Raw genomic sequence first — 16152 nt, 5'->3', positions numbered from 1 at the left:
ACAAGGGACACAAGAAGAAGTAGAGAAGTGGAATTAGTTCTTCAAGGCTGGAACAAAGTGAGGAGCTGTAAATGCACATTTATTTCCAGTTTGCTTGAATAGCAACCAGCAACTTTTTGTTCTTTCCCCTTTTGCTTCTGCAGTCCCTGAGTAATAGGCAATGCTACTTATTTTAAAGCATTTATCAAGTCACTTCATATTTTTATAATTTCTAGGCGATGTACTCTCTCTCCTCCCCCCCCCCCCAGTTTAGGCACTAGGCATTCAGCTGGTAGCATGCCACCTGAAATCACAGGTCAGGGTTTGTGGGGAGTGCATCTTTAAAATGATATTTTGTGTGTGTGTGTGTGTGTGTGTGTGTGTGTGTGTATACGTGCAATATCATTTTAAAGATGCACTCCCCACAAACTACAACCTGTAATTTCAGGCAGAACGCTACTAGTGGAATGCATAGCTAGTGTTTCTACTGACCATCAGACATTTTCAGCGTTATCTCTCATCCTTTACTATTGAGCATGGTTCACAAATGTCTGGAACATCGGTTTGCCAGGGTGCTTGACCTGAACACAGATGGATGCTGGAGAAAGACTCAATCTGACAATTTCAAGGCATATTTGTTTTCCTCCTTTGACTATATTAACAGGGCAGGATACCCCCATATCCCACAAGCTTCTCATTCTTCATTATGGTTAATAAATACCACCAGATATTCAGTGAAGTAAGATTGTAATTTTGTATGCTGGCTTTCAGTTGTAAAAATAAATTTAAAAAGTCATTCCTGTGTTCCTTTTCTTTCTTTCTCTCTGCTTTATTTTTTAAAAAAATATATATTTAATTTTCAAATTTACAAACAATCATCAAGCAACCAAAACAAATAAAAATGAATTCCAAAAATTCCCATGAACTTCCTTCCTCCCCTTTGTGGGTCCTTATGTTAACTTTTTCCCCCTCCTTCATCTTCTCTGTTGATCCAGTTCTATTAAATCTCCATTGCAACCATAGTCCAACGTTCAAGTCCTACTAATAATTTTAATTGCTTACAACAATTTTCAATATAAATTACATATGTCCCCCATTCCTTATTAAAATTTTGGTCTTCCTGATTCCTAATTCTTCCACGTGTTTTTTGCCATTTCTTCATAGTCATCATCATCATCACCATAATTATTTATTTATACCCCGCCCATCTGGCTGGGTTTCCCCAGCCACTCTGGGCGGCTTCCAACAGAATATTAAAATACAATAGTCTATTAAACATTAAAAGCTTCCCGAAACAGGGCTGCCTTCAGATGTCTTCTAAAAATCTGGTAGTTGTTTTTCTCTTTGACATCTGGTGGGAGGGCGTTCCACAGGGCGGGCGCCACCACCGAGAATCAGTACAATCTGCCATTCTTCTCTGGTAGGGGCTGTGTCTTCTCTCCATCTCTCTGCTTTGTGTGGAGCAGGGGGATGGGAATGGCTACATGTTTTTGTATGCAGCAAAGACATCAACAAAAAGTTGTAGGTATGGGAAATGTTACCTCTGAGCGACAACACGGAAGCAATGTGTTCTTATCCTTGTTCTTTCTCCTCCGCAGGTATTGCTCTTATTTAACACATGGGCTTTTGTGCATATTTTGCAGAAGGAGCATTTTCTCTCTTGCTACTGGAGCATGGACAGCCCGGCCCTGAAGCACCATGACCCCAGTCTCCCCTACCTGGACCAGTATCGCATCGACTGCCAGCAGTTCCGCGTCCTCTACCACCTCCTGAGCCCTTGGGCCCATTGTGCAAACAGGGACTCCCTCGCTCTGTGGACATTCCGGTTGCTAGATGAGAACCTAGATGGGCTTATAAACTTCAAAGAATTTGCCTCTGCTCTGGGTACACTACTGAATGCATGCCATAGGGTCATGTGCTCCTCAGTCTTGGGCTGGGTTGATTATATTTGCCAATGGACTCGCTGTCCATTTGGGGTGGCAAGAAGGGCAGTGGAAGCAGCCTCAACAGGTTATGTTTGGTACTATTTTTGCCATTCAATCCACTAAAATGCCAGTGATTTAATTTTATTTGCATTTTAATGAGCTAGGCCTGTATGATTCTGGATTTTTACCTGGTTTTAGTATCACAACAGTTGTAGACTCTTTCCATGACTTAGGCACTATCTTGCCAGCTAATACGCTGTTAAACAATCTTTGCATATGGGGCAATAACATCTCAGATCATTTTTTAATAGAAATATCTAGGTATACCATCCATGCCTGGCCCTTTACGTGGCTTAAATTTCTTTATTGCTTTAGTTATATCTTATTGGTGCTCCTAAGGATGGTTTTTGTTCATCTGTAATTTTCTCTGACCTTTTAGTTTCTAAGTATTGTCAGCTTGAATTCTCCTAGGTTTAAGTTTTACTTTGTATAAATATTTTTGTAAAATGATTTGAATTTATTTTTATTCTATTTGGAACCAAATATTTGTGACCCACTGTTTGTTTTTAGAGAACTGGTTCTATATACACTAATAATCTTAGCAGTCTATACTATTTGTCCATAATGCCCATTATTGTCCACTTAAGAACCTGGGAAACTGCCTTATCCTGAGCCAGACTCATAAGCCCATGTACCTAGTACTGTCCGCACTGACTGGCAGCAGCTCTTCGGGGTCTTGGACAGTGGCCAGTTCCCAGGGCTCCCTGGAGATGCGGGGATTGAACCTTCTACATGCAAAGCAGATGCTTACCATCAGTTTCATTACACCCAGGCAGCAAGAGTTGGGGATGATGCTCCCCTGCACACCTGAGACTTCTGAATATGAATAATCTTTCTCTCCCCCCCCCCTTCTCTGTTTGTTAGATGTCATGTACCATGGGAGCTTTACCCAAAAGCTGAAGCTGCTTTTCAAATTGCACATACCTCCGGGTGAGTCACTTTCGGGAGATCATGTATTAGTTGTTCCATTGCCTGCCTGGGATTGTGAAAGATCTCGCTTGCATTTTCTGTGTTTATTAAATGCAGTTTTATTAGCTTCATTGCTTTCCTCCAAGGAGCTCAGAGTGGCATACGTGGTTCCCCTTCTCTCTCATTTTATCTGCTCAGCAACCTTGCAAGGTAGACTTGTAGCCTTATTGGAGTTCACTGATTGGGTCTGCGTTGCTCTGGGACAGGAGGAAGGAAGTCAAATGACACCGAGTTGGTTCAAAGAAAGAGTTTATTCTGCTCTCTGGATAGCAGAAGGCACTTGCGTGGTGAGTCCACAGCAAGTCCAAAGAAATGACAAGTTTCATGCAGTATTTATATCCTCCAGGCACCCTCTCCCTCCTTCCAACCACGTCAGCCTATGTATGCAGGTTGACATCACATATGTTCCTGCTCTGGTATTCTCAACCATAAAAGGGATTTCCTTCCTGCACTCCTGACCATAAAAGGATATTCCTGTTCCCACTCCTGTCTTGCAGCAAGAGGTCACTACTTCCGAGAACATGCTCTAGCGTTAGTCCCAGACTTGGGTCTCCCCGTCATTTGTGGCCAGGACATAAGATATGTCTGTGTCTGTTCTACTGGTAAAGTCAAGGCTAGTCTTGCTGTCAAACTGATAAGGGAGAGAGCTGTGTTCTTGTTTTGCATTTGCTCAACGGCTAAAGTTTATGCATTTTAGCTAAGGAGAAATGGGGATTTTGGTGCAGTTTAAAAATGCCTGCACACTCAGTTTTGGGTTTGGGAAACCCATTCCTTCAGACTGAGAGACAGTGGCAGGCCGAAGATCAGCTTGTGAACTTCATGGCTGAATCTGGATTTGAAACTTGGTCCTGTCCCCTCCCCCCAGCCCCAGGTCCTAGCCTATCACCGCTGGCTATCATGCTGTTTTAATATTTCAGTTATTTTATTGTTTTATGTTTATACATAAACCCAATGGTTGCCATCAATTTGATTTGAATTAATTTTAGAATGAAATTATTTTAGAATGTTGTATTATTTTATTGTTGTTAGCCGCCCTGAGCCTGGCTGGGGAGGGCGGGATATAAATAAATTAATATTGTTGTTGTTATTATTATTATTATTATTATTATTATTATTATTATTATTACTACTACTACTACTATTATATCTTATTAGCTGCTTTGACTATTTTGTGTAGAAAAGTAGGTTGCTTTCATTAAGAAATTACCTCTCAGGGCTGTTGTGAAAATGAGAGTGGCGGGGGGGGGGGAGATATATCCCCGGGCTCTTTCGAGAAAGAACAGGATAACAATTTTGCTGCTTACTATATGGCGGGATGGCCTGAGGCAGGAATGATCTTTTTCAGGCACAGTTCTCCATCTGTATAATGGGAATAATGGGCTGCAAGCATAAACTAAACAAAAAATTTGTGTGTGGAACACCCTTTGCAAATGCAAAGTTCTAGCGACAGTGCTTCTCTGCTATCCTCAAAATTCTGTTTCCTTTTTTGCAGCTTTCACTGAAGTGGAATCCCTAAGCCCTTCCAAAGGGACTCAGCTATCTAAAGAAGAGTTGATCCACTTTAGCCAATTAAATGGTAAGCCTCAAGCATGCTCTGTTTATAGAACCAGGCGGAGATTAATCCCCCCCACCCATTCTGCTGGGAAGAGGACGGGCAGTAGAACTCCAACTTGAAGTGCCAATAAATGAATTTTAGGTTCCAACTTCTGAGAGACAAATGAAGCAGGAATTTCAGGTCTGTAGTTTCATACAGAAGCTGCCCTCCACACTGCACCCCGCCATTTAAAGATACCGAAACCAGAATTGACTGAAGTGAGACTGTTAGAGCTGCACCAGACTGCCTGATGAGCATTTGTCATGATCTACTTGTGCGGGAAGCGGGTGGCGCTATGGGTTAAACCACTGAGCCTCTTGGGCTTGCCGATCAGAAGGTTGGCGGTTCAAATCCCTTCAACGGGGTAAGCTCCCGTTGTTCGGTCCCTGCTGCTGCCCACCTAGCAGTTCAAAAGCATGCAGTGCAAGTAGATAAATAGGTACTGCTCGAGTGGGAAGGTAAACGGCATTTCCTTGCGCTGCTCTGGTTTGCCAGAAGCGCCTTAGTCATGGTGGCCACATGACCAGCTGTCTGCAGACAAATGCTGGCTCCCTCAGTCAGTAAAGCCAGATGAGCGCCGCAACTCCAGAGTCGTCCGCAACTGGACTTAATGATCAGGGGTCCCTTTACCTTTACCTTACTTGTGCAAAGCTCACATAGTGTTTAGACTTTGGGACCCTCCAGGTGTCCTTATTTAAAATTCATTATGATTTGTGTTCATGACAGTATCAGGGTGGGTTTATATGATCCTGCTTCAATACCGTTTATTCTCTTTTATCAGGACTTGTTATATCCTGCTCTCTCTCTCTCTCTCTCTCTCTCTCTCTCCTCGCTCCCTCTGTTCTTTTAAGCAGAATTGGGAGAAAGGGGTAATCTAAAGTGCCAAGGGTGCTCCATTTTTGAAAACGTGGCTCAGAACCACTAATAAACTTTACGTTTTTTTAAAAAATGCAGCAAATCTTATTTGCCAATAGCTAAACTATTTGCAACCTTTTTCCTGTCCACTGAGGGAGGAAATGAGAATTTTTAAAGTGTGCATCTCATATCTTTCTAAGCAATAGACAGCTGAGGATATGAAAAAGACACCAGAAAAATAGAGTGGACTGCAACTGAGACCCCTTTTCTTTAGCTGCCTTTCAGAACTTAAAGGCATTTGAAGCATCACAGCTGGGGGGGGGCTATAGTTTTCCTGTGCTTCTCTTTTCTATAAAAAATTCAGGTTGCTAAAAATTCAGACATTACAGCGAAAGTTCATTGGGCAGACCGTATGCTCTCCATGCAGTGGGTCCCTGGTTCAAAAGCTGGCATCTCTTGTTTAAAAAGATTTAAGGAGCACCTGCTATGAAATAACTCTGGCTGAGGCTTTGAAGAACCCTGTCAGCACAGGCAGTGCTGAGCTAGGTGGATGAATAGAAGTTATTCACACATAACACTAAACCATGGCTTGAGAAGGAGCTTGAAAGCTTCCACTTCAATTTAAGTTAAGTGTAACATCTGAACTCCAAACTGTAGTTCATCTTAAGCCAGTGGTTTTCAACCAGTGTGCTTTAGCACCCTGGGGGTGCCTTGAGGGATGGTCAGGGGTGCCGTGGGCAACACTGGCCTCTGTTCCTCTTTGCTTCCCTCCCTTCCTCCAATGGCCTCTTGCATCTCTGCCTCCGAAAGGCTTGCACAACCGTTTGTTGCAGCAGCTCTGGCTACAAGCTCCCCAGGTGAATGATGCCTCTGGGGCTGGCCAGGGGGTGCTTCCTAGGCCCCTGTGGGGCAGTGTGAGGAGGCACCTCTGTTTGGGGCAGAGGGGGCAACTCAGAGACCAGGGGTGGCAGCAGCAGCTGCCCAAAGGACTCCCAAGGAGAGGGGAGAGGAGAGGAGGCTGAGGGAACCCTCCCCAAGGGAGGGTGTTTGAGAAAGGGTGAGAGGCTGCCAGCTCTGCAGGCAAGGGGTGACATAACTGGGCTCCTGAGCCCCACGGGGGGGGGGGGCGAAGAAAGAATGTAGTTGGTCAAGGGGTCTGTGGACCCAAAAATGTTGAAAACCTCTGTCTTAACCAAGTGGTTTGTTGAAACAAGCCAGCTTCTTAAACTATGGTTTGATATTGGCCTGTTTCAGCAAACCATTGTCAAAATTAAGAACAGATTTATTATCAGGTAAGGGAAAAAATGAATAACAATAAATAAAATATTTATGAAAAAATACTGTAATTAAAAGATGGAAGCAAAAGTGGCCAGGTTGCAGGGAGGGGTGGGAAAGTTATAAGCCCAGTGTTCATTGCAGCTCTTTTTTGTATGATTTAGCATTCTGTCCAAACCAACCCATAAACTCTCTGGTTTGAGGCAGCTTCCTATGTCCAATTTTATCCTCCTCTTCTATCCTAGTTTCTTCTCCTGAGGACCGTGAAGGTGCTGATGCTTTAAACAGGAGCCCAGAAAAAGGTTGGTGAACTTGTTTAATATCCAGAGAACTTGTGTCAGTCTATACATATCATGCAGGGAAGATGCTGTAATATTTAAATTAGGATAATATATATATTCAAGTTGGAAGGGTCCCAAGGATCCTCTAGTCTATCCCCTCTGCAATGCAGGAATCTCACCTAGTGCACACATTAGAAATGGCCATCCAACCTCTGCTTTAAACCTCCAAGGAAGGAGAGTCCACAGCCACCTTCCAAGGGAGTTTTGTCAGCTCTTACTGATGCGGGTGGCGCTGTGGGTTAAACCACAGAGCCTAGGACTTGCTGATCAGAAGGTTGGCAGTTCGAATCCCCGTGACGGGGTGAGCTCCCGTTGCTCGGTCCCTGCTCCTGCCAACCTAGCAGTTCAAAAGCACGTCAAAGTGCAAGTAGATAAATAGGTACCGCTCTGGCGGGAAGGTAAACGGCGTTTCCGTGCGCTGCTCTGGTTTGCCAGAAGCAGCTTAGTCATGCTGGCCACATGACCCGGAAGCTGTACGCCGGCTCCCTCGGCCAATAAAGCGAGATGAGCGCCGCAACCCCAGAGTTGTCCGCGACTGGACCTAATGGTCAGGGGTCCCTTTACCTTACTGACAGAATGTTCTTCCTCCTATTGAGTTAGAATCTTCTCTCAACCGTTCCTCATAAGACTTCGTTTCCAGACCCTTGATCTTGGGAGCAGCTAACATGCTGCACTCCAGTTTTGGGAAACTCAGCTTCCATTGCCCTCCAGCCAGCTGTTGTGAAATTTGAACGCCCTCCTGAACCACCAAATTCCTCTTCCAGATGTTGCAGCTGACAATATAGAAAGCGTGGGAGAGCAGAGAAATTGGGTTGTTTTATTGATCTACCTAGCCTTCTTCCTCTGTTTGAGTCCTGCCTGTCCTCTGGAGATCTCAGGGTAGCATGTATGATGGAGGCAGTCCATATGCAGCCCACCAAAGGTCAAGCTCTCCAGGTGGCAAAGGCAGCGAGGGTGGGGAAGTTCTGGACCTCCCGGGGGGGGGGGGGAGACAGAAATCTCACTTTGGAAGACCAAGGTCTGTACAGTAGCAGCAATCAGGCAGTGGTTCTCAACCTGTGGGTCCCCAGGTGTTGTTGGACTACAACTCCCATCATCCCTGAGCTTTGGCCTTGCTAGCTAGGGGTGATGGGAGTTGTAGTTCAGCAACATCTGGGGACCCAGATGCTGAGAATTCTAGGCACTCCATGGAGTGATTTTACCTGCATGCAGAGGGTCCCAGGTTCAATCCCTGTTATCGTCAGGTGGGGCTGGGAGCATCCCCTGCCTGAATCCTGGAGACCGGCTACCAGTCGGTGTGGACAGTATTGTGCTTGGTGGACCAATAGGCAGGTTCCTATGTTCCATTGAGTTCCATTGTGTTCCATTCCCTTATTCCCCTTTTTGCCTGTGGCAAAACAGCATTTCATAGCCACCGACCATACTCAGTCTTCATTGGGACGCTTTTGTCTCTTCCCCACCCCAGAATTTTAAACCTAAACATTTTATTTTTGCACTTCTGTAAAACCTTGGGTCTCCCTCGAAGCTGTTGGATAACCTCTGAGTGGTGCTGCTTTGGCTATGTAAACGATGGCACCCAGAGAACTATGTTCATGACAACATGATGTCCTCCAGATATCTTTGAACTGCAGCTCCCACCATTCCTGATGAGGGTTTTGGGAGTCCTCATCCCTGCTGTGATCCCGCAAGAGCAACATAGAGACTGCTGTGGATAGAGTGAGGATTTCACTATTCATTTGTGTCTTGTTGCCTTCCAATTAGGTAAAGGAAAGGTTGACATCCAGGCCTATTTGAAGCAGTGGCAGGATGAATTGCTAAAAAAAGAAGAAAGCATTAAGGATTTGCCCCGCATGGACCAGGTAAAACTCACCTACGGGAGAACTTGCAAAGGGGGGGGGTGTTATCTGGGGTTTGGTTCCTTGGTAGCAGCAAACAATGACCCCTGAGCCTGACACATGCTAACAGGGTAACAGGTCATTCAAATAAAGAAGGAATTATAGAGTAGGAAGGTGGGGGCATCTAGTCTAATTCCTTTCTTAATGCAGGAAATTCAGAGTTCAGGCATCCCTGGCAGACGGCTGTGGCCAGCCACTGCTCGAAGGTGTCCAGGAAAGCCCAGTACAGTTGTACTTCTCCCCCTCCCGGCTACACCCATCTGTGTGCTTGTACATACGTGTGTATGTGGGGCTTGGGCATGAATCCTTGGAATATGATTGGGTGCAATTCTCTACTCACCTGGGAAGGTGGAATTCATTGGGGCATATTTCTGGATAAACATGGATTGTGCTGCTTGGCCATTTCCCTGTTTTCATATATCTGTACAGTGGTACCTCAGGTTAAGTACTTAATTCGTTCCGGAGGTCTGTTCTTAACCTGAAACAGTTCTTAACCCGAAGCACCACTTTAGCTAATGGGGCCTCCTGCTGCTGCCATGCCACCAGAGCATGATTTCTGTTCACATCCTGAAGCAAAGTTCTTAACCCGAGGTACTATTTCTGGGTTAGCAGAGTCTGTAACCTGAAGCATATGCAACCTGAAGCGTATGTAACCCGAGGTACCACTGTATTTCCTCCTAATAGGGAAATGCACCCTAATTTTCATATATTGTACTGTTGGCCAAACTAGTCCTAGTCAAGGCATTCCAAGACTGTGGCAAATGGACCACCAGTAGTCCGTGAGCTTTGTTCATGCAGTCCACCTTAAATATCCATATCAATTTTTAATTGTACTTGTATTGCTTCTTTTAATCCATCCTATTTTATTGTACAGTTGTACCTTGGTTCTCAAACGGAATCCGTTCTGGAAGTCCCTTCGACTTCTGAAAACGTTCAAAAACCAAGGCTTCCAAAAAATATTTGCAAACCGGAACACTCACTTCTGGGTTTGTGGCTTTTGGGAGCCAAAACGCTCGAGTCGCAAGGCATTCGACAGCCAAGGCATGACTGTCTCTTTTAAAGAAATCAGTTCATTGTCAAACTGCCCTACTGTCAGGAAGCCTCTCCTCATGTTCTGCAGAAATCTACCATCCTACAACTTTAGCTCTAGATCAGGAGAGAGAACACGTCCTCATTGTGAAAGCCATTCAGTTATTGGCACTCTATTTATTTTACAGCTCCATTTTAAAAGTATTTTTTATGCCGTGGCAAAAAAATCTTTGCAAGGCAGTTTGCAAAATAAAAACATGAAAAATGGTTTAAGTGTTTGTGCAATATGTACAAACATAGAGACACTCGAACGCCCACAGAGACGCACAGTTAACTAAAACTGCATTAGCATAACCTTCCGAATCAAGTAAAAGCATCAGTAGCTGGTAAAAGAAAAAAGTAACTGTAAAATATAAAACCAGCAGCAATTTAAAGCAGCTTGAAACATCTAGACCAGGGTGGTCCAACACTTGGCTCAAGGGCTGCATGTGGTCCTTAAGGCCTTGTTTGGCAGCCACACTTAGCTGAATATGGCTACACTTGTGGTACCTGCCAACTTGTCAGATCGTGCTAGCATGTCCCTCTTAGAAGCACTCTTTGTAAATGTGTTAAGAGGCTTTTAGAAAAAGAAACAGGAGGTTGTAAAATATACCTTCTTATTTCTCCCTTCTCCACCCACCCCAGTCCCAGTTTATCCAGTTTTCAAAGACTTTGTATAACTTGTTTCACGGAGACCCAGAAGAGGAGCTGCTCTATCGCGCCATTGCCACCGTCACCAGCCTCTTGCTGAAGATGGAGGAGGTTGGCCGAAGACTCCAGAGCCCTACTTTGCCAGCCAAGAACATGGCCCCTTCCACCTCCAACTTGGGCGCAGAAGATGCCCGGCAGCCCCCAGAGACTCAGCCTACCCCACAGATTGAAAGAGGTGGACCTCAGAGCCCACGCAGACCTGACGAATGGTCGTTCGCCTTTGAGCAGCTGCTGGCGTCTTTACTAAATGAACCTGCTTTGGTGAGATTTTTCGAGAAGCCAGTAGATGTCACAGCCAAGTTGGAAAACGCTAAAGTTTCTCAGTTGAAAGCAAAGGCCAGAGTATAGCACCTGCCTGATGCTCCGCACAGAGGCACTTGGAAGGATGGAGGGCTGTTTGTGAGCTCAGCACCTTGAGTTTGTCAGGAGTTGGGGGGAGGGTTAAAGATTCAGCTCGACCCCCCTCTACGCCATAGGCAGGGTTGTTTGTGTTTTTGCAAAGTTAAAATAAGCATAGCTTGAAGGACAATTTGCACCTAAATTTTGCATTTTTAGTACACTCGGGAGACTTAAACCACATCAGCCAACACAAGCCAACTTGGAAGGGAATAGCAAGCTGGCCTGTCAGGGGCAAAGTTGGGAGTGGTTCGTGGTTGTTGTTTTCCCAAACCACTGTTTCGTGTTAATAGTTCTCATGCTGAATGTAATGTCTGCCACTTTTGCTGCAGAGTGGTGTTGGCCTTTACCTATTCTGTTGTAACTGTTGGTTGGATTTCCAAAGAATTGCTTCTTAAGCTCTGAATGTAGAATTTGTTTCCTGCTTTGGGAGAGATATTTTTTGATGGTCAGTTGAGCGTGGCTGTTTAAAAGGGCGGGGGGGGGAAGCTGTGTTGTTTCTGTGAATGGGACCAAGTGCTGCTTTTGATCATTACTGTTGTTGTTTTTTTAAAAAGTGGCTAGTTGATACAATCTTGGGGAGCTTCCAAACCCAGTTCACCTCCCCACTGTTTTAATTTCTGGCCCCTTTTACTTGTGGGAGGTCCTGTGGTTCCCTGACCATGCTTACCCTAGATTAGCCCAGTTCACAGCGGCATGGAGACCACATTGCGATGGCGGCTTCCTTCCCAAATCCACTCTGGTAAAGGGAAGATGTCATGGCTTCTTTCCATGTCAACATCATTTAGTGAAGGTGGCGCTAGAATAGACATGAACTGCAGCCTGGTGTCTCCACTCAGGTGCCCCAGGAAGAACGAAGGAGACTTGCTCCTGTGATGCAGTGCTAGTGTGTGGATTTGGCTTTAGATCGGGGGCGTTTAACATTTTAGTTTATCTTTTTACTCAGGGGCCACATTCACCCTTGGACAGTGCTCCAGGGGCCAAATCCCACTGCGTAGCCCAAAGTGTAGGCACCCCACACTCTAAAATGTTCACACACACAGCCTCTCCTTTTTGTTGATCAGTTGAGGGTGGGAGGGTGGGGTGGGGGTTACTGTCCACTCAGCAAATGATGCATCTCATGACCAGTTGGGTGATTTGCATCCACATCAGGGTGCTGGACCATATGGAGGGGTTTAAACGTCTCTGCCCACCCTGGCTAACATGTCTGCAGTGTGTATATCTTTTTGCTGCCACTGCCACTGCTGTGGTCTTGGCGTGTGCCACTGGTGTGCCACTGGTGTGGTCTTGGCGTGGGGAGTGGGGGGTGCTATGCTTGGGACAGAGATTGCATCAGGTCCCTGGGGCTGCAGCCTTCCTTTAAATCATCTGCTTCCTTCTTGAGGTAGAAATAAGGCCAGCATAAAGCAGTTTCGTAATACAGATTGCATGATACTTGAAGGATTGTTGTGAAGTTAAGGTGAACACTGTTGTGGAGAACTGTTCCCTGCTGGTGTCTTGTATATCTCTGTAGGCTTTTAGGACTAAGCCAGTTTCTAGTACCTGTTTAATTGAAACACACATGCACGTGCGCACACATGGGGCTTATGGTCTCTTTCTTCACTTGTCTTCACTTTTGTTGACATTGCTGATGTCATAATGGTTATAGGAAGCACTAATATTTCAACATGCGCCTTCTTCCCAAATAATCTTCAGTGTCCCTGCAGGGTTTTTCTCAGCCAAAAGGAGCTAGCTGATGCTAGAAGAAGAATTGGCAGTTCCAGTTCAGAACTATGTTCATAGTGCAGGTTGAGTGATGAGAAAGCCTGGCAAATCCATAACTCTCCATGGCTCAGGTGAACCAATTTCTTTTGATTTCCAAAGCATGTCATCCAATAGATCTGTTTACAAATTATAAGGAAATTATCTTCCAGAACCTTGTAGGTACAATCTTTTATATGCAGAATGACCAGCATACATATTATAGGTACTAATCAGATTTTGATTACCAGTGACAGAGGTACTGTGTTTAGGGTTCTTTCTCTCTGTGTGTTTGTGTCTCCCCTCAGGTCTTTTTTTTTAAAAAAGCATTTGAAATGTGCAGACTTCTTATCTAACCAAACAGCCTCTGGTGATATGTGCAAAGTAGATATTTGCTAGCAATGGGCATATTTGCTCAAGACAAGGAAGAATGAGCTTTCCGGCTCTGAAGGAAAAAGCTTTAACAATTGGCAAGGCAGAGGAGGAGAAATCAGTCCACTTACTCTTAGCCTCTTTGGACCTTTCTATCCGCATCCCCGACAAGGCTTAATCTTAATTATGAGTATTTTGAAACAGGTCCAAAGTTTTCCGCTAAAAGAACCTTCGGTCTAAATTCTATGCAGATAAACCAGCACTGTGGAAGGCGTATGTTGCCTTTTAAAAGGGACTGATTTCTGTTTGTCTCTGTTGCCCAGGGAGGTGGGTCTTTAGATCACAACCCACACACCTTGCCAATGAATGCAGCTTGGATTTTGGGAGCAGATGATTCTTTACAAACTTGTTTTCCACGCTTACGTGTCTTCCCCTTATCTCTTTCCCATTCTTTAAGGATGGAATCTTGAGTTCTCATCCACAGGGATGAGAACAAAACAGAAAGATCCATTTTCTTAATATTATTCTGGATTTATTTTTCCAAACAGTTGCTCAGTTCAATATGGGCAAACCATGCAGCCTGATTCCTCCCTACACCCCTTTCAAAATACTCCATTTTTAAGTTCCTACAGGAAACTCTTATTTACCGAAATCCAGTTGTTTTCCTCTTGGCTGCCTGAAATGAAACCTTCAGTCAATGTTTTCCAGGAAGCAACAGAAGTCCTGACCTGGGAATTAACCAGGACCTCACAGCTGTTGTTTACCAGGCAGCATAATACCTATGCATATCTATTTCAGCTTTATGCATGCAAGCTGGGAAGTGACATTTTTGGATGCTTATCTTTATGAAAGACTCCTTATTAACGTGAAGCTTAGCAGGAAAGAAAATTAAAAAGCTTCACTCTGATGCATTAGTTTTCTACTTGCAGGTTTTCCTTTTTTTCCCTAAAAACAGAAAGTGGGAGAACTTGCAGAAATGATATCACCCTGTTGCCATCTTAAGTGAGGAAGTCTATTCTACTGCCACAGTCTGTTTCATGCACCTAGCCTTGGAGAGACTGTTTCTAACATAGGGACTCCAGTCCCTTTACTCTGGTAAAAAAAAACAAGCATTTTGGCTTTGTGTTGGATGGGATTGCTGTAGTCTCTCCTTCACCACATAAAAAGAAGTTTATTAAGACAGAACTTTAAAGCAATCCCTAGGGCTCTGAATGGGCAAGTTGGGATCAACACCTTCCATGAAAAGCATTTTTATTTTCTTTTAAACCTTCCCTAGGGATTGAATTCCTTGGCACTAGTTTTGATCGAAGCCTACTATCCATTTCTTAGTGTGCTTAGATGGTGGAAGATCACTGGGTCTGGGTTTCATGTTTGTGCCATTCTGTTGTTGTTTTTTCCAGTGGTACTTGCTGCAATCCAAATATCTGAATGATATCTTCCTGAGAGTCGCCTCTGCAGTTACCAGAGCATGCATGCACTCTCTTTTTCTCATCACACACAGGTGCTCTAGGCATTCTATGCAGCTGAATATAGAACATTTGTAGCTGAGGGGCAGCAGAACAGAGCAATGAAGCTTTAGATCCATGGTGGCTAAGTTGCAAAATAATGAGGTCATTTGGCACATAACACTAGGGATGATGGGATGCATAGAGGGTTAGATTATCAGCTGCCATTTACTGTTCAGAGCAGGTTACTGAGCAAATACCTGTCAAAGCGAAGACTTCTCACACTATTGCAAACTCCAGCAAAGTTTTCGGGAGTGGGGGGATTCTACCTGTTGCGCAGGTAGAAAAGTCTGGTGGGCAGAGAGGCTTTTTAGTAAGATCTGATTGCACAGGGACTTCACTAAAGGGTGGGGGTAGCATCAGGTGACTTCACTGTAGGTCACCTGATCAAATTTTCACTAACAACTGCAATGATTGTTCATTGCTGTAGTGTGTAGCCATGCTGTTGCCTCGCAAGTTGCAACTTTTATAATACAGTTTGCCAAAGATGCAGCTGTAATTTCTTAGGGAGAACAACAACAACAACAAAAAGATGTATTTATCTGCCTTCTTCAAAGTTCCTCATCTTATTGGCTGTCTAACAAACAACTAATGGAGAGAAATATTGACATAAGCTTACAAAAAAATATGCGTGTAATTGTCTTTAAGAATAAATTTCTAAATAAGATGAATATGGTATGTTTTCCAGAGGAACTGGATTGTTTTATCCTTTTTGCTACCAAGGAAATAAAATATGTTTATGTGCTGGCGTTTTGTATTTTGATGACCATGTTCTGTACACAGCAAATTCACTGTATCTTTAATGAGAGGAGATGAATAAATGATCATTTCATGGAAGTAGCGCAGGTGGAAACCTGGCTCACAATATGCCTCTGACTGTCCATGGTTAAAATGTTGATGGTAGGATTTTCAAGTGTTTTCTTGGGGAGGGAGGCAGAGGGGAGATGTTCAGAGTAGACCCTCTTCACATTATAAAAGGAGTAGGTGCTGGGACTGTGAGAGAACTGGGTGGTGGTTAGGGGGCAGATGTTGTTAGAGAAAAGGGAGATGGCCCATCTCCTCTCTCCCACAAGCCTTTTTATTTTTTAAAAAACCTAGTGCCCTAGTGTTCCTGGGCTACAACTCCCATAATCCCTGACTACTGGCCATGTTAGCTGGGGCTGATGGGATTTGGAGTCCAGAAACAACTCTCAAAATGCTGCTCTGGACTTGCAGCACAGCGCCTCCAGTTCCCATTCCACAGATGTGGTCCTGGAAAAGGGATATGGTCAATGGTACTGGAAGCCACAGAGAGGTCAAGAAGCAGAGGCAAGGTTGTGTGTCCCCCCCCCCACCTTTACCACTCCCTGTTAAGGTAATCAGGGGTCCCGGATCCCAGCCAAGGCCGTGGGAGGCTGGGACACGGGAGAGGCAGCAGTGCCAACGGAAGGAAGAGCCCGAGGAACATTCTACCATATGTGGTGGATA

The 16152-nt window shown here is 44.5% G+C and overlaps 1 protein-coding gene across 3 annotated transcripts in view; it reads left to right on the top strand.

Moving 5' to 3' along the window:
* Positions 1–15581, top strand: part of TBC1D8B (TBC1 domain family member 8B) — a 50495-nt gene extending 34914 nt beyond the window's left edge. For all 3 annotated transcript variants that reach the window (XM_082207187.1, XM_082207188.1, XM_082207189.1), the window contains 6 exons: positions 1623–1863; positions 2829–2894; positions 4426–4509; positions 6903–6959; positions 8760–8857; positions 10607–15581. In XM_082207187.1, coding sequence (XP_082063313.1) covers positions 1623–1863; positions 2829–2894; positions 4426–4509; positions 6903–6959; positions 8760–8857; positions 10607–11020 — 960 coding nt within the window. In that variant the 3' untranslated portion in view covers positions 11021–15581. The remainder of the gene's footprint in view (positions 1–1622; positions 1864–2828; positions 2895–4425; positions 4510–6902; positions 6960–8759; positions 8858–10606) is intronic.
* The last annotated feature ends 571 nt before the right edge of the window (positions 15582–16152 follow it).

Source organism: Podarcis vaucheri (assembly GCF_965113315.1).
Source record: "Podarcis vaucheri genome assembly, chromosome: Z".
NCBI lineage: Eukaryota > Metazoa > Chordata > Lepidosauria > Squamata > Lacertidae > Podarcis > Podarcis vaucheri.
Note: the sequence above shows the minus strand (reverse complement) of the source record. Positions and strands in the feature narration are given on the sequence as shown.